General features: G+C 32.5%; 1 protein-coding gene across 1 annotated transcript; it reads right to left on the bottom strand.

The window, feature by feature from the left end:
• Window positions 1-2,194: 2,194 nt before the first annotated feature.
• LOC115714770 (homeobox-leucine zipper protein HDG11) lies at window positions 2,195-6,972 on the bottom strand. Its single transcript, XM_030643524.2, has 10 exons — window positions 6,014-6,972; window positions 5,765-5,882; window positions 5,456-5,644; window positions 4,857-5,360; window positions 4,644-4,745; window positions 4,339-4,548; window positions 4,058-4,238; window positions 3,659-3,939; window positions 3,457-3,546; window positions 2,195-3,335 (listed from the first exon to the last, which is right to left on the bottom strand). The coding sequence occupies exons 1-10, from the start codon at window positions 6,133-6,135 to the stop codon at window positions 2,925-2,927; spliced, it is 2,208 nt and encodes a 735-aa protein (XP_030499384.2). The 5' UTR covers window positions 6,136-6,972; the 3' UTR covers window positions 2,195-2,924.
• Window positions 6,973-22,415: the final 15,443 nt, after the last annotated feature.

Below are 22,415 nucleotides of genomic sequence, written 5' to 3' on the forward strand. Positions count from 1 at the left end.
TATGATAATAAGTCTATTCAATGGACTTGATAGAACTTGATGATCCTAGTATTATAGGTTTGAAAGTATCTAAACATATGGCTTGTGGTATACCTGATGATTTACTTTAGTACAAGCAACTTACTTTTGTAAGATGCTGAAGCATTTTTTTTCTAATGGCTAAATCTATAGGAAGCTTTTTGACTTCTAGACTTAGATTTTATTTATCTAAGGAAAAGCTTCAACTATTCTAGAGAATATGAAGGCCAAAGAAAGAATTTCTTAGGATCAACAGTGAGAGGTCTCAAATATGCTTTGCTATGCTTTAGACTAGACACCTGCTGTTGAGTGAGAGATATGAGTAGGTATCAGATTAATCCAAAAAAGGAACATTGGAAGATAATTAAATGAATTTTAAGATCAATATAAGGAAATATATGTTAGTCGATAAGGGTGGCCTTTTAATATTCTTAGACTACACCAAATCAGGTTTCAGGTTTCTAGACTTACGTTAGTGCTAGAAAGTCTACTGATGAGATGGTGATTACTTTGGGGGTGGAGGAGTGATTTTGGATAAGTGTAAAAACCAATCTAAAGTCTCTAACTCTACCAGTGATACCGAATGATAAAGTTGTAAGAGAGATACTTATTCAGCCTATGGAAAGTTCTATACAATTTTTGGCATTGTACCAATAATTTATTAACTACTAGTGTTACTTCCTGACTAACACAAAAGTAGTTGCCAAAAAGTAAAGAATCCAGTATCTCAAGAGGAGTAGACATATAGAGAGAATTTCGCAATATCAAGAATTTTGTGATTAAGAATATGTAATGGTGGAGAAAAATTTGTATTGAATACAACTTGTCAGGTCATATTACAAAGAGCATACTACATACTACATTTGATCTGGATATCAAGGTGTTGAGATTAATTGAAATGCATTTTTAGTTTATATTAGTACAAGTGAGAATTTATTGGGTTTTGTGCCCTAAATAAAACTCATTTCCATATAATCAAATTTACTAATTAATAAAAGATCGAAAATTATTTTATGTTGCATGGTTCACATGATTTATTTCATGATTATATACTTAATGTATAAATTCTATTAAGTCCATATTTGTTCATGATTATAGTGTCGTCAGCACAATAGAATATAATAATGATTATATGTTTAAAAATTTAATTCCCGTGATTTGTTTGTTCACTGGATTTAGACTGACATGATAATTAGCGATAAGGTATACTTACAGCTTGGATAAGTGTTATGTCATTTCTAGGGCATTGGCAAAGTTTACTATTATCGGATGTATGGAGTATACATTGGATGGGACCGATATTGATCTTAGGCCTGGCCGAAAAACTCAGATAAGGTGGCGACTAGAGTTAAGGTTAAGGGAGAAACCCTAGCAGAGAGAGAGAGAGAATCAAATCACAAATTTTTTTTTATTATTTTTTGTTTTGTTTTTTTTTTCCACTATTAAAATTTGATCAATATGCAGTACATAAGTGACCTTTTGTATCCTTTAATTTAATTTTATTTCTAAATTAAATCTTTGTTTCATCACACTAGCCACTAGGGTTTTGAATGTTTCTAAAAAAAAGTTATTACATTGAACTTGTAATTGAGCCTAATTTAGCTATAAATTTAAACTCTTTGTGCATCATATAGGGGCCAACAACTATAAAAATAAACCATGCATATATTTAAACGAAACAAACAAAAAGAAAATATCATTAGTACACTTGCTAAAAGTTGGTAGTAGAGCACATAAGTTAAATCAATAAACTAGTCAGATATGGCAAGAGATAAACTCAGAAAACCATTCATTAAGAAAAATGAACAGATGGTAGGTAGAGCATCAACCTTTACCAAGAAAAGCCTAACTTAATCGAACTAAATCATCTAAATACCATTTTCAGTCTAATCAGATTTGAAAGAAAGAAAAGGCAAAGCTTTTAATTTGCCTCCGAAAGGTGTCAAGCAAATATGCAGATCAATTTAATGTTTGATGAGTTTTGAACATGTACTATATAAGATACTTAAAAAAGAGCGAATAAGAAGTAATGGCCACAATTTTCATTGCTACTTTTATGTCAAAATTAAACAAATAATCATCCCAACTGTCAATTTTTCTTGGGCCTACACACACACACAAACTCAGAGTCTTTTAACTTCAAGTTCTGACCTACTTGTTTAAAAGTTCACACACAAAAAACAAAAACCCTATACTTAAATTTGGGTGAAACGGAAAGGGTGCACCCATTTATTTTTTACAACTTAATAAATAATATAGAGAAATAAAGACTTTGGAATTTAAGTCCATTAAACAGGAAGTCAATGCCCGAACCATACATACAATGTTCTTTTGCTGTGTCTGAAGTCCTTCTCGACAAGTCTTTTTCTACTTCTAAATGGCAAATTGAACCAATCAAAACCAAACAAACAAAACCCATAACAAACATTACAAGAATATGGTGCGTTCTTGACTCCCCCTCTTTTTTCAAAGACTATTTTTCCCAATGTAAAAAAATCCAAATTCCAAAATAAATTTTAAGACCATCAAAAATAAAAATATAAAAAGAAAATGTTTGTAGTTGGTGTAAACTTCGCAGCAAAAAACAGCAACAGCAGCAGGAGCAGTAGTAGCCAGCGGCAGCAACAGTAGTAAATAAACAGCTTGAGCTCTTGATGAGAGTGCATTCAAAGAACCCAACTAACTTCATATTTTCTCCCCTCATTCAATACCCACCAAGCAAAAGCAACACCATAGAGAAAAAGAAAATGAATGAGAATAAAGAGGGTGTTTTTCTGAACACAAAAATTTAAGGATGATAATAAAAAAAACAGTTGGTGTAGCTCAGTACTGAGTGACAAAGAAAGAGAGAGAGAAAGGATTAATTATGAATGATCTTTTTTCTTTTTCTTTTTTGGTTTATAATTTTAGGAAGTAGGACAGTTCAAGGCAGTCTTGATTTGCTGGACAGTATTGCCAATAAGGTTATTAACAGTATTCACCGATTCCATATTCAGCTTTGCAGAAGGCAAGCTGCTCACAAGTATCTGGAACGCCACTGTTATGAGCGACCCACCTGATTGGCTAGAACCCGCCCCCGCGCTGGTCGATGCACCGTCCCCTCCTCCTCCTCCTCCTCCTCCTCCTCCTTGACTCGCCCTTCCGTCAGGTGAGATAGTGAAGCCCGAGGGAAGGAGGGGAATGTAGGACGGGTCCTCGCCGCTCATGGCAATGTTGATTGCCGGAAGATCAACTGGGCAGTACACCACCATTGACCCTGATGAGTCTACGCAGCTCTCTTGGAGTATCAGCATATTGTTCTGGCTGGTGTTGAAAGCCTATGATCATGAACCCAAAACAGATTTTTATATTACTTAATAAATTATTATTATTATTATTATTTTATTATATAAATAGCCAAAATACAATCTTCATACATGTTGTTGTTAGTTAACTTACTCGAAGAACAGAAATACAGTTTCCATGGTGGGATCCATTTGCAATGTGAGCTACTTCTTGAACTGCGTTGCCATTTGAGAGAACATCCCACTGCGTAATAAAATAATAATAATAATTAATGTAACAGTGGCATGAGTTTATTGTTTTTGCTATGTATTAATTAATTAAAAATAAACAAAAGTAAAAACCAATGTAAGAATACCTGAGCGCGAGTTCTTTCGTCCTTGAAAAAATTGAAAACATCTTGAGGAGAAACCGGAAGCCAAATGGTGGTAGCTGCACTGAGAACAACCCCATTGGGTTGACCGGGATCGGTGCTCTTATGGACGGTGACTCGGACTCCGACTTCGTTAATACCGGTACCGGAAAGTGTCGTCCACCGTTGGCCATTGGAGGTACTACTACTAACGCTCGCACAGAAATGGTTCACCATCCTTTGAGCTAATTTCATCAGACTTCTTTTGCCATCAGGAGAAGGAATCACTGAATATCAATTATTTAAAAAAAAACAAAAAACAAAAAAGGTTAATAATTAAACGACAAAGAAACGAATGTCGTTTTAGTTTGAATAATATTCGAATTTTGAGCTCTTTTTAATTACCTCCACCAAGTTCACGAGTGGAAGTGCCTGATACCATTAAACAAGCATATCTTTCACACATTCTTTGAAGAGTTGTTAGCCACCTTTCAGCTCCAAAAGCCATGCCACTGTGAACTAGGTCTCTATACAGCCTGTGAGTTGGTACTTTGTCTTCTATTTCAATATGTTCAACCCAAGTAACCTGACACAAAAACGAAAAATAAAGTTATCTTAAAATTTAGTCTTATATCTTGTATGATGATGATGATGAAGTGAATTTTGAAGAAACTTATTATTATTACCTTTGAATATCCATTGGGCATGTCTTGTATTAAGCATCCAGAAGGAAGACGATGACAACGACATTGATTAACAAACTGGTTGTCTCGAGGAAAATCGTACGAAACATCGACGACTGCCCAAAGTCCTTGCTCAATTTGGTGACAGTAACGAAGGAAGTAAAATTCTCTTGTGGGAACCAATGGGGAGAGAACCTGCAACTCTGCATACATCTGCAGTGCAAGATTTAGAATTTTCATACCAAACTTAAAAGAAAGAAAGCTTTAAAAATGGTGAAGCATTATTGAAAAAGTTTAAACTCAATTACCAGCTGCAATGTGCTACTATGGCTTCCTAACCCGCCAGATGATATGACTTCAAGTGTTCTCGCCATTGAAACAATATTTGGAAATAGCTCAGCCCATTTGTTCTGCAGCAACCTCAAACAAGTTAATAAAGAAAGAAAGAAAGAAAGATAGGAAACTGTTTTTAAGATAATTAATATTATGAGAGAAAATTGGAAGAAATGATTATTATATACCGGGTCCATGAACATGTCAACTAATGCCAAACCATTCATAATCACAACGCCAGTATCTTTTGAGGCTTCAATTCTTAGATTAGGATTCTTCATGTGAGTATTGGCTCTGGGGAAATTTCTGTCGTAGTTATCGAGATTAAGGACGTCTCTGCCATCTCCTGAGGATGGCCTCATCCAAAAAGGCTCGTTTGGCTGGAGAAGCCTGAGAAGCTCTTCCATAGCGTTTGTTGCAATGTCAGACATGAGAGACTTGTCCATGTCTGAAATTCCAGGTGGTTGATAAGGCATAGTGGGCATGGTGGAAGAGCTTCCGGGGAGAAGATCAAGGTCGAGAGAAGTGCAACCACCACCACCACCACCACCACAACCAAGTCCAATCCCCATCCCTTGAGGAAAACTCGCCATGGATAAATCCAAAGAAGAGATGTGAATTGGCTGAACTGGTGGAAGTTGAGATATTGGTCTTCCTATGTACTTAGCAGCAATGCTAGAAACTCTGTCAAGCTGGAGAGATGAAAATTATGAAAATACCAAGTGTTGTTAAACTTAATGACTGAAAAAAAAACAAATAAAAGAGATAATATTGAATGGAAATGAACCTCTTCTTTCAATTGGGCATTTTCCATTCGAAGTTTTTGATCATCAAAATATGGATCCTCAATTGGGGGTGGACCCCCACAAGATGGGCAGATAACATTCTTAAGTGCTTCTCTGATGGCAATGTTCTCACATCGGATCTTGTCATTCTCTGCTCGGAGAGCACAGTTGTCAGCTCTCTCATGTTGAGCCTGAAGTGTCGTTTTAGAGTTTTTTATGTTTTTTAGACCATAACATAATATAATAATATACGAAAAACGACGAGAGAACAACAGTGGATTTCTTTTTTATTATTAGTATTATTATTTTACCTTCATCTGGGTTCTCCTGTTTTGAAACCAAAATTTGATCTGTCTTGGAGCCAAACCCAATTCTCTGCTCAACTGTAGCCTTTGCTTTTCATCTGGGTGGGGGCACTCCTTGAACATTCTTCATTCCCAAACGAAAAAATAAAAAGAAATAAAGCAATTAAAAAAAAATACTAAGGCTAAAAAACCATTATTTTTTAAATAATATAGTGAAAATTTAGACCGAGATAATAAAATGAAAAGGATGGTTACGATTCAAGCTTTTGAATCTGGTGAGCAGTGTGACGATGGTATCGCTTTTTCCTCCTTTGAGCGTTGGAAGCATCGTTGTCTCCTCCGCCAGAACCGCCGCCGCCTCCACTCGCGTATTCCATTTTCTCGCGACCCCTTTTTTGTTTTTTCTCAGTAAACAAACACCAGGACTAATACGAATGATAATACTACTACTGTTATTACCGACGACGATGACGATGACGATGACGATAAATCAACTTCTTTCATTTACACCCAAAACCATTACACACAGAAACGGAAGACCACGACAATAAACAAACAAACAAGAGACAAGATTGCACTTTTGGGTTTTTGGAAGGGGAAAGGGAGATGTTTTATACATAAAATATGCTACATACATATATATATGTGTGTGTGAGGAAATAAAAAAAAAAAAATTATATCTTAATATTAGATTGTGGGTTTCCGGGGTTTATGAAGAAGAAAACGTGGGATACTATTTTTTCTTTTTTCTTCTTTCTTTATCGCTGACTAATAGTATTCTCACTAGCAACACTTTTTATTATTTTTTTTTTATTTCAATAGATTTTGCTCCTTTTTTATCTCATTTGTATCAGAAACGGCTGAAAATCAAAGATACCGTCAATGATTTTGGATAGAAAGAGTTAAGGCACAAAAGAAGAAATCTTGGAACCCAAATAAAATAAAAAATTAAAAAATAGCCTATATATTTATATCAATATATATATTGTAAGAGAGAGCTAGAGAGGTTAAGAAGGGAAAGAAAAATTTAGCCAGGTTCTATAATCTATAATCTCTTCCCCTACCCCAACTAGAGCAGAGGATTAGACTGTGTGTACTGGTGGAATAGAAGACTATATAGTATACAAAGTTGCAAACTTTCACTGTTTATATATGTACATGATCAGTGTACTATATATATATTTTATTATATGACTCAACAATATTTTTCTTTTCCTCCAATTTTTTTTAATAAAAAAAAATGGTATTTTTATTTTGTATATGTATTTGCTGTCTGTGTAATTATTGTAAGTTGTAACTGATGATGGGTTTTAAAGCTTTTAGTGAGAGAGAAGTTAAGAATTAAATTGGGATTCACCCAATTCGAGGGGTTCTCTCTCTTAAAGTTATTTTCTTTTGTGTTTTTCTCTCACTATATTTTGTAGAAAGAAATTAGAATGGAAAATGGTAGAGCCATCCAGCAGTGTGCAACCACCAATTTCGCTTTTATGACATTTAAAATGTTACGTAGTAGACCTCGCCCGTCACCGGGATTGTGCTTACGTCATTTCCCGGGAAATGTTATGAAATGACCGATTTGTCCTTTTCGCCTTTTTTGTTGACTTTTTTCGCTCATTCGTTCATTCTATTAATTTTTGTTTTCTCCAAAAAAAAAAATACCTTTTTCTTTTTTTTTTTTCAGTTTTCTTCGTTACGTTTCCTATTCTTAGGAGATGTTTTCAGACACTTTAAGCTATGCCTTAAAAAAAAAAGTCAAATGAAATAACATAATTTGGTAATTTTAAACAAAATTTTACTTTTTTTATTGTCAACATAAAATAAAAATTATTTTAAATGGGCCCAAATGTAAATTAGTTGTCAGCTTCATAAGAAGATTTTCTTCCTTTTTATCTTTAAACTACAGATTTTTCCTATAAAATATATATTTTCCTAATCAAATATTACACTATCGTTTGAGAAATTAATTTAGTTTGTTTTCAATCTTCCGCAATTAATATAGAATTAAATCGTTTTGAATATATCTGAATTTGGACCGCATTTAACTAAGCCTTTAACAAAATTAGCATATCTCAACAATGATATTCCCATCTATGGAGAAAATTATCATATTAAAATTAAGGTTTTTTCTTGAACATCATATTAAAGTGCTGTAAAAATAGATCGAAACCTTTTGACACGAGTAGAAATCGGCATGAGTACCACTCGGTATGAAAAAATTGTGCTTAGGCACGACATGATACGAAAAATATAGACTTAGGCATGACACGAAAGTACGACACATAAGCATAAATATATTAGTATTGACTGGATTTTTAGCCAACCGACGTGGCGTCGTAATAAATGAAATTTAAACCAAAATCACAGTAATAAATGCAGTTAATAACACAAGAATTTGCAATAAATGTAAATAAAAGATACCGAAATTTAAAGAGGTTCGGCCCCAGATATCGGTAATAGCCTACTCCCCTTGAGTTTTATTGATCTGAGTTGCAAAAGTCAAGAACATGCTCTTGACTGCAAAGAATGAGAAGTGTTTATTTTACTAAGTGTTTCAGATTGCGGATCTCCCTCCCAGGTTATGGGTGACCCCTTATATAGAGGAGGGGGTCGGTGCTTCTCGCTTTAGGAGACGCGACCAACGCGGAACTATCTCAACCATCTCCTTGATTTTCAGAGGTAGTTGAAGTGTGATTTTTATGATAATAATCTGCTATTTTTGTGGGTTGACAACTGTTTTTGAGCCTTTCGTGGGATTTGAACATTTGAAGGAGCTACTGATGATGAGGGTCCCTTATGGGTGTGACATGGTCGTCAACCACCTTTGGGATGAAGCCCATACTTGGGGGCAACACCCCTGGGACCCTCGTTGAGGGGGGTGACAACCATCCTTTTTGGCTGACCCCCCCAAGACCCAACTTGAGGGGGGATGACAACCACCATCGTTGGGTGACCACCCCAAGACCCAACTTGAAGGGGGTGGGCCACAACCGCCATCGGTTGGTGCCCTACGAGACCCAAATTGAGGGGGTGACAACCACCATCGTTGGGTGACCCCCCGAGACCCAACTTAGGGGGGTGACAACCACTATTGTTGGGTGCCCCTCGAGATCCAACTTGAGGGGGGTGACAACCACCATCGTTGGGTGACCCCCCGGGACCCAACTGTTGGAATTTATTTTACCAGGATGACATTAATTCTACTCACAAGTATGTTGTTTAAACACCCTAAATATGAACTTTCTAAAATGATAAATTAAACACATATAAAGTTAAGAAAACCTTACATTGATGCAGCGGAATTAATGTCTCCTTCCACTCAGATCTCTAACCCTTGATTCCTTTCTGTAGCAGAGTATAATCAAGATCTGAGCCCGAATGTCCTTCTTCTTCAAGTTTGATCCTTCACAGTCTTCCAATCTATGATTGAGTTACTGCTTGCTGTGTGTGGGCACTCACTCTTTCACTAGGGTCGAAAAAGATGAAGGAGAAAAGAGAATAGGGATTTCGGCCATGTATAGAAAGTGGGGAAGGCTCAGTTTCTTTGAAGAGAGAAATTTCTGTCAGAAAAGCTTGTGAAAACTTATGTAATTTGACTGAGCCATCACTTTCTATTTATAGGCAACTACTGTTTGGAATTTATTTTACCAGGATCTTAGATATACTCACAAGTATGTTTATTAACACCCTAAATATGAACTTTCTAAAACGATAAATTAAACACATATAAAGTTTAAGAAACCTTACATTGGGTGCAGCGGAATATAATGACTCCTTCCGTTCAGATATCTAGCCCTTGATTCCTTTCTGTAGCAGAGCATTATCAATATCTGAACCTGGATCTCTTTCTCTGAATCCTTGATGCTGAAACTCCTTTGCTGATGATCTTTCTTCACGATCTTCCTCACTATGATTGAGGTATCACTTGCTGTGTGTGGGCACTACTCATACACTAAGAATTTCGAAATTCAAGAGGGAAGAGAAAGAAGAAGTGGCAGCTAAAGATAGGGAGAGAGAAATGCTCAGGTTTTTCTCTGAAGGAAAAATAGAAAATTTAAGTGTAATTTTCCTGAAGCCTTCACTATCTATTTATAGCATTCCACTAGGGTTAGGTTTGAATTATTTGGCATTAAAATAATGAAAATATCAGTTTAAATTTTCTACAAAAGTGGCAGGCCCTATACTAGTGGATTTGGGCCTCACTTTTTGCAATCTTGCAGTTTTATCTTTTCTGCATCTGATTTTCTCAAAAATGCCAATTTTCTAATTCAACCATTTAAATGCCAATTCTAACTATTTAATAACTATAAATAATTATTAAATAATATTGTCATTTATCATATTTATTAATTGAACCATACAAAGTATCATAATTAACAAATATGCCCCTATAAACTCTTTCTTTACAATTTCGCCCTTACTTAGTGAAAAATTCACAAATAGACATAGTCTAATTTGAGAATTATAATTGATTAATCAAAACCAATTACATGAGTCTTACAAGCAATATTATCTCAACTAGTGGGGGGACCATGGGTCTATATAACCGAGCTTCCAATAAGTAGATCAAGAATTTAGCACTAAAATTCACTAACTTATTAATTCTTCGTTGAATCCACGCATAGAACTTAGAATTGCACTCTCAGTATATAGAATGCTCTATATGTTCCACCATATAGACACATCATTAGTTATCCATTGTTATAATCCTAATGTGATCAATGATCCTCTATATGAATGATCTACACTGTAAAGGGATTAAATTACCGTTACGCCCTACAATGTATTTATTCCTTAAAACACTTGACCCCGTATAAATGATATTTCAGCTTATGTGAAATGAGTACTCCACCATTTATATTCGTTTGGTCAACCTCGAAGGAGATCATCCTTTGCTTACTATTCGCCAGATAGAAGCTATAGATTCCATGTTTATGATAGCGCTCCCACTCAATTGCACTACCGTGTTCCCAAAATGTACGTATCACCCTGACCTAAAAGTAGGCTTAACTAACAAATCAAAGAACACGAATAGCCTCTCGAGATTGAGCCTAATCATATCAGGATTAAGATCATTTGATCTAGGATCAACTAGGCGATATTGACTTGAATAGATATTACGGTAAGTTTAATAAATCTAAGTCAAAGTTCAATATCGGTCCCTTCCGATGCATACTCCATGCATCCAACCTGAGCTTTACTTTAACCAATGCTCTGGAAAGAACATAGCACTTCTCCAAATGCAAGTAAACTCTGTTGTAGATTATCATATCAGTAAAACCCTGTGTCTGATAAATCTAGGAAACTTTATTCACATAGTCATGTTTTACTTTCCAATGTGTTGACGGCACAATAAACAGGATCAAGTATGTGAAAAGGGTTTCAGATGAATTTATACATTATCTACATATAATCATGAAATAAATCATGTGAACCATGCAACATTAAATGTTATTTCTGATCTATATTAATAAGTAAATCTGATTATATTGAAATAAGTTTATTTAGGGCATAAAACCCAACAACTACTAGGTTTAGGTTAGGAATTATTTGGCATTAAAATAATGAAAATATTAATTTGAAAAACTCCTTCTAGTGGCCGGCCATGGTATTGTATTGGGCCTCACTTGATTTTGCAATTTTATCAAATTTTATCTCTATTTTCTCAAAAACGCCAATTTTTCAATTCTAACCTTTTAAATGCCAAAAATAATTATTTAATAACTAAAATAGATTATTAAATAATATTGTCATTTAATTTAATTATTAATTAGACATAAAAAGTCCATTAATAAATAAATAAACCTAGAATCTCTTTTCTTTACAATTTCACCCCTGCTTAGTGAAAATTCATAAAATTAGACATAGTCTAACTTTAGAATTATAATTGATCAATCACGAATCAATTAATGAGTCTTACAAGCAAAATGTTCTCAACTAGAATGGGGACCATGGATCTATATGCTGAGCTTCCAATAAGTGAACCAAATTTACCAAGTAAATTCCTACTTATTAATTCTTCGTTGAATCCACTCTTAGAACTTAGAATTGCACTCTCAGACTTATATAGAGCATATTGTATGTTCCACGATATCAATATACTATCTCATTTAACCATTGTTATAATCTTATTGTGATTTAAAGATCCTCTATATAGATGATTTACATCGAGATGGGATTTCTTTACCGTTCTCACCCCTCAATGTATTTTGCCCCTTAAAACACTTAGCTACCTGTAAATGGTGTTTAGTGATCTAATAATTAGTCAGTTAAACAAGAGCTCATCCATTTACTTCTATTTGCTAAGCTCGAAGGGAATCATCACTTGACTTCTATACACCAGTAGAAGCTATAGATTCCATATTTATGTTCAGCACTCCCACTCAATCATACTATCATGTTCCCAAAATATACGTATCACCCTGACCCGAAAGTAGGCTTAACTAATAAATCTAAGAACATGAATAGCACTCCTGAGTTGAGCCTAAGCATATCAGGATTTAGATTCTTTTAATCTTAAGATCAACTACTGATATTGACTTGGAAAGATATGTATAACGGTAAGTTTGTAATATCTTAACTTATTTGCAATATCGGTCCAGTCCAATGTATACTCCATACATTCGAAACTAGTATACTTTACTAATGTCCTGGAAAGAACATAACACTTACTCCAAGTGTAAGTACACATCATCGCTGATTATCACATTAGTGTAAATCCAATAACACTGATGAAACAGGGACCAAAACTTTTGATTCATATGATCACAATCACATTCCACTGTGTTGACGATACTGTAATTGTGAATAAACATATGATCTGGATTTAACTGATTTTGTGTGTATGAATGTAATAAACATATTAAACATATTAAACCATTAGCATGTAAAATTCATGCAAACATCAATCACTTCAAATTTCTTATATTGATAACTAATCAGATTGTAAAGAGTTTTATTTAGGGCATAAAACCCAACAAACTCCCACTTGCACTAATATAAAACAAACTGTGCAAATAGGTCAATCTGATGTCTTGATCTTCAGATCAAGTGTAATATATTTGAATCCACCCAAACTTCTGGAAACTAGTTCATAAATACACTTACGAAACATCCTTTACTATATGCTTTACTCATCAAGGGATACTGAAATCTTTTACTGTTTTAAAAGTACATCTAAATTAACAGAAGACATATCTCTCATATTTTAAAATATGTAATTGAGATAATACAGTGTAGACTTTTCTTCAGTGATATAACTTTCTGGTATTTTCGAATAGACCAAGTTACAGTTCTTCTCTGGTAGAGCTTAAATTATTATTCAATAATTCATCCACCCCCAAAGTAAGTACCATCTTATATAAATCGAAATTAGATGGTGAGATACAAGGAAAACTGATACACAGTTCCTTAATATCTAACATATAGATCACTTTCATAAATCCTTCTTGAATATCTTCTAATGTTCCCTATTTGATTACATCTCAGATAGCTCCCACTCAATAGCAGATGTCTGGTTAAATAATACTTTTAACCTCTGATTGTTTAGAGAGTTACCTAGTTGTGACTTTTGTATTAGTCTGAAACTTTAAGTCAAGACTAAGTCATCAACATAGCAGACTAGTATTTGAAGTGAAAAATACATGCCAGAGATAAAGTAATCAAAAATTAAGATACCATCAAATTTTTATGAGGATTAAGAATTCCTTGTTAGTCATTCGAATGGACTGAACTAGAGTTCTTTATCTTATTCTCATAATTCTGATAAGCTATACCTATCCATGTGAATGGTTAGATTTGCTTTTCAGTAGTGTTCTTAAGTACCTATCACAATTATCAACCTAATGAAGATGGGTATAGAATTTTAAAATTCTCCCACTCAATTAAGGTAGTGTGAAACTTTAACAAAGAACTTTCAAAGGTATCATACTTTTACTTACAACAGTAAAATCGAAATGGAACATACAATCAAGATCAAGAATTTATATTGACAATAGCTGACTCATTATATTACTTCCATGTTTAAAGAAGATATGTGTTACATAGGGAATTGTGGAATAGACTCCACCCCTAAGAATATACATATAGGGTACTATGGATAACCTCCACCCCTAAGTATATAGAGATGATGATTCTCTTAGTGTGATAGAGTTTATGTGGAGTTGAATACTATCCAGAGTTCATTAGATATAAAAGATCGTTGAACTGCATAGTTTTCTTAACTTTTCTCCACCCCTATCAGATCATAAGATCCTTTTATTAAACAAATTCTTTAATAATTGTATGAGAATTAACAATTATTGATAAACATAGAAATAATTTCTAGTGTTTATTTAATATAACTCGATGAAGAGTTGTAAATATTGTAGAATTTGCATCAATAATAAAAACACTTATACATACAAACATATAAATATAATGTGGTAATAATTGATGAAGATAAAATTAAATGAAGCTCAATCTCATAAATTGCAATAGTGAATTTCGAAAATAAAACTTTATTAATATAAAAAATGTATTGCAACAATATGAGAGAAACAGGAAAAATATCCCTAACTAAAATTTGAAATCCAAATTGTCTTTAAACTAAAACAATTAATTCAAAAAAAAATTGAAGAGCTTCATCTTCATCTAGACGATTTCACCCTTGGTCCAGCTTTCTGATCCAACTCAATTGAGTTCAAGTAGCTTGGCCTATAAGAAGAAGAAAAACAAATAAACAAAGTTAGTCCAGAATCATAAATCCAATTGGATAATAATTCACTAAAACTCTTAAAGTTTATAAATGGAAATACCTTGTTTCTTTGCAAGAAGTTTAGGACATTGGGGTTTCCAATGACCTTTCTCATTGCAGTAGAAACACTTTCCTTTAATTGTGGCATCATCGGAAGGAGCAGCCTTTTTATTGGCTTTTGATCGCTTCTTAGTGTTGTGCCACTTCCTCTTCGATTTGGGCTTTGAAGCAGAGGCAACATTTGCTTCAGGTTTTATCGTCCCATTACCATTACCAGGATTATGAGGTTTACTCCCTTTCTTCTTGGGTCCTCCAATCAAATTTTGATAAGTTTGAAGGTCATTGACTAATTCATGAAAGTCAATTTCCTTCTTATTCATGACATAATTTGATGTGTATGGTAGAAATGCTGGAGTCAGGCTATTCAAGATAAGACTAACTTGAGTAGCACTGTCCATTTCAGCACCATGATCCTGGGCTTCTTGGAAATAACTGGACATGAGGAGAACATGGTCACGCACGTTTTGATGAGGTTCCATCCGTGCATTAATGTACTTTTTAGTCGCGTCAAAGCGTGACTGAAGTGATGCCTTACCGAATAGCTCATTTAACTTCGTCATTACTTCAGCAGCCTTCTCGGTTTTAGAAAACCGAGTTTTGAGGGTGTCAACCATGCTAGAAAGCATAAAGTATAGAGCTTTATCATTTGCTTTCTGCCAACGCTCATACTTTTCTTTCACAGCTTTGGATGCATTATCCCCAGGCACTTCAGGTGACGGCTCAGTTAAAACAAACAAGGCACTTTCTCCTATGAGAGCAATATTAATGTTCTCATTCCATTTATTAAAGTTAGATCCATTCAGCTTGTTTTCAGTCAACAGTGATAACATGGGATTCATTTTGGTAAACAAGATACTAAAAAATAATAGAAATCAACAAATAGAAATTAATAATGGTTTAACACACAAAATCAATTCAGAAATTATAAGCACATAGCAAGTAGGAATGATATGAGAAAATACTTAAAAATTCAATCCTAAATAATTTCCAAGGTTTTCAACAAACTGATATCAGTGTCCCGTTTAGGCGAGAGTCAAAGCTACCATCCATTGAATAGAGTTGTCAGCTCATCTAAAATGTTAAACATTCTAGCAACCTTTTATTCGATCAAGATTGGAATCCAGCGTTGTCCCGTTTAGGCGAGAGTCAAGGCTATTCTATCTTATGAGCTTCTACCATTGTTTCGCAATTTGCAAGTCAAATATGGTCGCCACCATTAGGGTGATCTATACCATATAAAACACTTACAAACCACTTATCATGCGAGATTAAACGGTGCGAAATTGCTAATGAACGTTCCTCCATTAGGGAGGATTACTCACTAAAACAAACGCGGTGTAAAACCCACAATGGAGATCGAATATCTTAATAATAATAAAGCTCATTATTTAAAATGTATTTTCTTTATTATTCTAATAAATAAATTCTCATTAAATTCGAAATTAAGAATTAAAATTCAAAAAATAAGAATTTAATATAATATTTATAAAATTATACTTAGATGGTGATTGAAATAAAATTAATTATTTCCATCTTAGTAATAATCTTAAATATAAATATTAAGGAAATTAATTTAAGTTGAACTAAATAAATAATTAGCAACTTAAAAATTTCCTTTGAGAATATATTTATTGGGTTCGAAAATTTAAAGTATATAAAAATACAATTTTCGAAAATAATAAAAATAGAAAAGAAATACTTCAAGCAAAAATATCACCTATCTAGATATTCTTTTGACTAGTTAATTCAATTTCTAATATATATATATATATATTTTAAATTCATTTATTTTAAATTAATCAATTAAATGAAAAAATCATTGACTTGAGTTGGTCCAAGAATTAATTAAAATAAATAATTAATTTACAACTCAATCTATTTTTCAAAATAAAAAATTCGAAAATATTGCATTAATAAAATGCAAATTTCGAAATTGATTAATAAAATAAAGAAAAATATATATATTGAAAATTATTTAAATTTAAGTTGTAAAATTAAATTTCAACCTAAAAATAATTTTTTATTTAATTAAGTGTCATGAAAAATCAATAAATATTTAAGTATCATGATGAAAATCAACTTAGATATTTAGATTCTTCAAGTTAATTAAATGTATTAAATTCAAGAAATAATAATTAAGTGTAGAGAAGGCTTAATTATTAATTTCTATTTAATACTAGGAAAAATATACTTAATAAAATTGTACCAAAATTAATTATTTAAATAATTAATTTCACAAAGTATAATATTTTCCTATTTAAATATTAGAAATAATAAGTAGTCTAGAAATTACTATCTAGAAAATATCTTATTTGACTAAGTATCTTTTCAAAAAAAAATTTGAAAAATATCTAATTTAAGTTATATAGAAAAAATCTAAAACTTAAATAATTTCAAATTTAGATTTAATTAAATATCAAAAATTAAGTTGTAACCACTTAATTTGAAGATATCTTTTTAAGTTAATATTTGAAAAGATTTTAACCTAAAAAATATCTAAAATATTCCATTTTAAGTTAATATTCGAAAAGATATTAACTTAAAAAAAATATCTAAAGAATCTTAATAACCAAATAGGCTCACACAGACACACTTTGAATGGATCCTATCATGTTGCTAGGTCATACACAGATGAAAGAAGATTGTAAAATTTTACCTGTTACAAATTATTAACTTGACCAAGGGAGCCATCAGATCATTAGATCTGGCAAAAAGTAACCATGGCTATTTGCAATCAAGTAATAATAGGTTTTAAAAAACTTACATACAAGCTAAAACCACATACTCCTGCAACAAGGTTAGCTGGATAGTTGGAAGTAGGATATATTTAATTTTAAATAAATAATTTCGAAAAATAAATAATTAAATAAAAAATATTTTAATTTTCGAAAAAATAAAATTTAAAGAAAATATTTAATTTCGGAAATAAAAAAAAAATTTAAATTTCAAAATTATTTAAAAAATAAATATTTAAAATTAAACCTACTATTTTGAAAAATTAAGTTTCAACCAACCTAAATATCATTTCAAAAATTTGCTAACTACTTTTAAAAATTAAATGTTATTTTAAAAATAAAAATTAGAAAAGATAAATGAAATATCTTTTCAGATTTTAAATTTAATTTAAATAAATAAAATAACAAAATTTAAAAGTTAGCAAAATATCTTACATCTATTTAAAATTACATGATTATAAATATCTTATTTTAAATTTAAATAAGGTCAAAATATCTTAAAAAAAAAAATTAATTTAAAAAAAATATATAAAATCTGACCTTAAATTTAAAAATAAGATAAGATATAATCAAATTTAAAAATAAGATAGATTTTTTTTAAGCAAGAAGATAGATACTAATTCTATTCAAATTCAAATTACACTAATATCTTGAATTAAATTTAAAAAATATTAAATTAATTCAAAATGATAATTAGAATTGAATTAGGAATAGTAATAGTATATATACAAAACTATACAAAAAATCGGAAGTTAATTCCATGAAAAAGCATGAAAAATCGAAGAAAAACGAAAAAATTGTGAACTGTACGGACAGTTTTCGCGATCGCAGGAAAATTTCAGCACAGCCCCGATTTTTTCAAATCTTCAAAAATTCATAACTAATTCAAATAAAATCGAAATTGAGTTCTGTAAAAGGCTAACTTGCTTAATTTTTTCCATACTATCCAATAAAAATAATTCCAGAAGCAGAATCGCAATTATTTTTTACGAAAATTTACAAACATCAATCAATCATCAAATAACACTCAATACAACATGATACCATCCAAAAACAAACAAACAATCGTTTTAAAGTCCAAATTTCATGTAAGTAAATCAATTACCATGGCTCTGAGGCCAGTTGTTGGAATTTATTTTACCAGGATCTTAGATCTACTCACAAGTATGTTGTTTAAACACCCTAAATATGAACTTTGTAAAACGATAAATTAAACACATAAGTTAATAAAACCTTACATTGATGCAGCAGAATTAATGTCTCCTTCCACTCAGATCTCTAACCCTTGATTCCTTTCTGTAGCAGAGTATAATCAAGATCTGAGCCCGAATGTCCTTCTTCTTCAAGTTTGATCCTTCACAGTCTTCCAATCTATGATTGAGTTACTGCTTGCTGTGTGTGGGCACTTACTCTTTCACTAGGGTCGAAAAAGATGAAGGAGAAAAGAGAATAGGGATTTCGGCCAGGTATAGAAAGTGGGGAAGGCTCAGTTTTTTTGAAGAGAGAAATTTCTGTCAGAAAAGCTTGTGAAAACTTATGTAATTTGACTGAGCCATCACTTTCTATTTATAGGCAACTACTAGGTTTAGGTTAGGAATTATTTGGCATTAAAATAATGAAAATATTAATTTGAAAAACTCCTTCTAGTGGCCGGCCATGGTGTTGTATTGGGCCTCACTTGATTTTGCAATTTTATCAAATTTTATCTCTATTTTCTCAAAAACACCAATTTTTCAATTCTAACCTTTTAAATGCCAAAACTAATTATTTAATAACTAAAATAGATTATTAAATAATATTGTCATTTAATTTAATTATTAATTAGACATAAAAAGTCCATTAATAAATAAATAAACGTAGAATCTCTTTTCTTTACAATTTCACCCCTGCTTAGTGAAAATTCATAAAATTAGACATAGTCTAACTTTAGAATTATAATTGATCAATCACGAATCAATTAATGAGTCTTACAAGAAAAATGTTCTCAACTAGAATGGGGACCATGGATCTATATGCTGAGCTTCCAATAAGTGAACCAAATTTACCAAGTAAATTCCTACTTATTAATTCTTCGTTGAATCCACTCTTAGAACTTAGAATCGCACTCTCAGACTTATATAGAGCATATTGTATGTTCCACGATATCAATATACTATCTCATTTAACCATTGTTATAATCTTATTGTGATTTAAAGATCCTCTATATAGATGATTTACATCGAGATGGGATTTCTTTACCGTTCTCACCCCTCAATGTATTTTGCCCCTTAAAACACTTAGCTAGCTGTAAATGGTGTTTAGTGATCTAATAATTAGTCAGTTAAACAAGAGCTCATCCATTTACTTCTATTTGCTAAGCTCGAAGGGAATCATCACTTGACTTCTATACACCAGTAGAAGCTATAGATTCCATATTTATGTTCAGCACTCCCACTCAATCATACTATCATGTTCCCAAAATATACGTATCACCCTGACCCGAAAGTAGGCTTAACTAATAAATCTAAGAACATGAATAGCACTCCTGAGTTGAGCCTAAGCATATAAGGATTTAGATTCTTTTAATCTTAAGATCAACTACTGATATTGACTTGGAAAGATATGTATAACGGTAAGTTTGTAATATCTTAACTTAGTTGCAATATCGGTCCAGTCCAATGTACACTCCATACATTCGAAACTAGTATACTTTACTAATGTCCTGGAAAGAACATAACACTTACTCCAAGTGTAAGTACACATCATCGCTGATTACCACATTAGTGTAAATCCAATAACACTGATGAAACAGGGACCAAAACTTTTGATTCATATGATCACAATCACATTCCACTGTGTTGACGATACTGTAATTGTGAATAAACATATGATCTGGATTTAACTGATTTTGTGTGTATGAATGTAATAAACATATTAAACATATTAAACCATTAGCATGTAAAATTCATGCAAACATCAATCACTTCAAATTTCTTATATTGATAACTAATCAGATTGTAAAGAGTTTTATTTAGGGCATAAAACCCAACACCAACTTGCTTGTTGTAAGTAGTTATGGTGTAATGTGGATGTCCCCATATACCTCTGAGAATGTCATTATATCTATGATAAAATGCATGACTTGTATCATGAAGGTGTAGGGGGTGAGGGTATACCCGTAGACCAACCCTTTGAGAGGTAAGGGGTAGTAGTATATACCCCTCAGACTAACTTGGCATGTGGGTGCGTGGTGATTGTTCATTATGCTTACGAAGGTGTTAGTCCATCATTTTTCCTTCTCGGAGACGCCCACCTTACTCAAGCTAGGGTTAAGGGTGACTGCCTGACTTTCATTCTAACGGTCAGACCACCCTTCATGAACGGTCATGACTTTACATATTCTTTATTACTTTAATATCGGTATTTTTGTGCCATGTGTTGCTACTCTTGACACATCATCGTCGTTAAAATTTAGGTAAACATTTGCCCCCGAAGTTTCTAGCGGTATGACCATACGGTAGGAACTTTCTTGTGTAATCTGGGTCTTGCCCTTGTTGTTGACGGCTTGGCACCAAAACTACTACGCCTATACTAAAATTACATTCCAAAAACCAAAAAATATTTTCCCCAACCGTTACTTTTTTCACATTTTACAATATATCCCAATGATAATTTTTCCCTTTACAAGCAAAATTAAATTACAAGAAAAATAAATTATTGTAAAGACCGCTTAGTTTAAATTTAGAAATTAGCAGATAATTGAGATTTTATTATGAAAATTATTTATAGATATTTAAATAATTATTTATATTCTGAATGCATTTTTATGTCATATAGTGAAATCTCATATTTTTGCATTTTCGGTGCCCGGCAACATGGAACGCGGTGTATGGCTCATAGAATCACAAATTAGTATTTTAGTTTAGCGGGGCAGTTAATTTAGACATTGGGAATGTCGGGATTAGTCAGGAATTTAGAATTTCCCAAAATACCCTTAGTATCCTTTAAATTAGTTTTGGGTGGGCAAGGTCATTTTGGTCTTTTTGCCCTTTTAGTGTTTTGCCTTTATGTGGATCAATTAAATGAATTATTATTGATTTTGATTAATTAGTTTTGGCTGAAATAAGTAAATAAAATTATTTTTATCTTTCATTTTTACAAAATTGGAAAAAATAAGAAAAGAAACAAAATCTAAATTTTTCTCTCAAGCCCTCTCTCTCTTTCGGCCTCTCTTTGAGCAGCAAAGAATTGGTATTTTCCTTGGTAATTTAAGCTGGTTTTAACCAAGATTTAGTGATCTCAAGCTGTTGGTAAGATTCTTGTAGCTTACTCTTTGTTTTCTTGAGTTTTAAGAAAAAGATGATAGTTGCATGCTTGGTAAATTATGATGTTGTTGCTGGTGTATTTATGTGATGTTTTCTGCAGCTTAAATATGTTTAATTAAGTGGATTGGAATAGGTTTTGATGCATGCTAGTTGATTTTGTTCAAGTTTGGAATTTTGAACTCTAAACTTAGGATTTTTTATGGTGAAATGATAAATCAGTTGATGTGCTTGTTGTAGTTGATTGCTGTTGTTTTCAGAGGCTTAATTATGCTTGATTGAGTAGATTAAAACAGGTTTTGATGCATGTTAGTGGGATTTAATCAAGCTTGAGTTTTGAACTCAAAGCTTGGAGCTTTAATGGTAGTTTTTGTAATTATGCATGAAGCTTGGTTTTGTTGCTTTGGAAATGTTCTTTGGGGTCTAAATAGAAGGTTTGGAGAATTTGGTATGATTTGGGGTTGAATTGCATGAGTTATGAATTTTTTAAGGTTTCCTGCACTGAACCAGAATTTCGGTTCAGAATGGCCTGTAGGAACCGGAATTCCGGTTGGTGTTCTGGGTTCATCCCAGAACCAGAATTCCGATTGTAGAACCGGTTTACCAGTTGGGGAAAATTTGGGAACCCTAGTTCTTCCCATTTTTGTGTTGTTTAGGGTATTGTCATGCTTTTTATCGATAGGGAATCTTCTAGTTTCGAGTTTAAGTCCCCGGGAAGTGATTTAGCGTGTCACTGAGTGATATACCACACACCTTAGCACTTTCCCGTACCCTTGTTGGTATCACTGTATCGTACTCACAACAACAATACTCACTATACCAATGCACTC

This window comes from Cannabis sativa, chromosome 4 (assembly GCF_029168945.1).
Source record: "Cannabis sativa cultivar Pink pepper isolate KNU-18-1 chromosome 4, ASM2916894v1, whole genome shotgun sequence".
Classification (NCBI taxonomy): Eukaryota; Viridiplantae; Streptophyta; class Magnoliopsida; order Rosales; family Cannabaceae; genus Cannabis; species Cannabis sativa.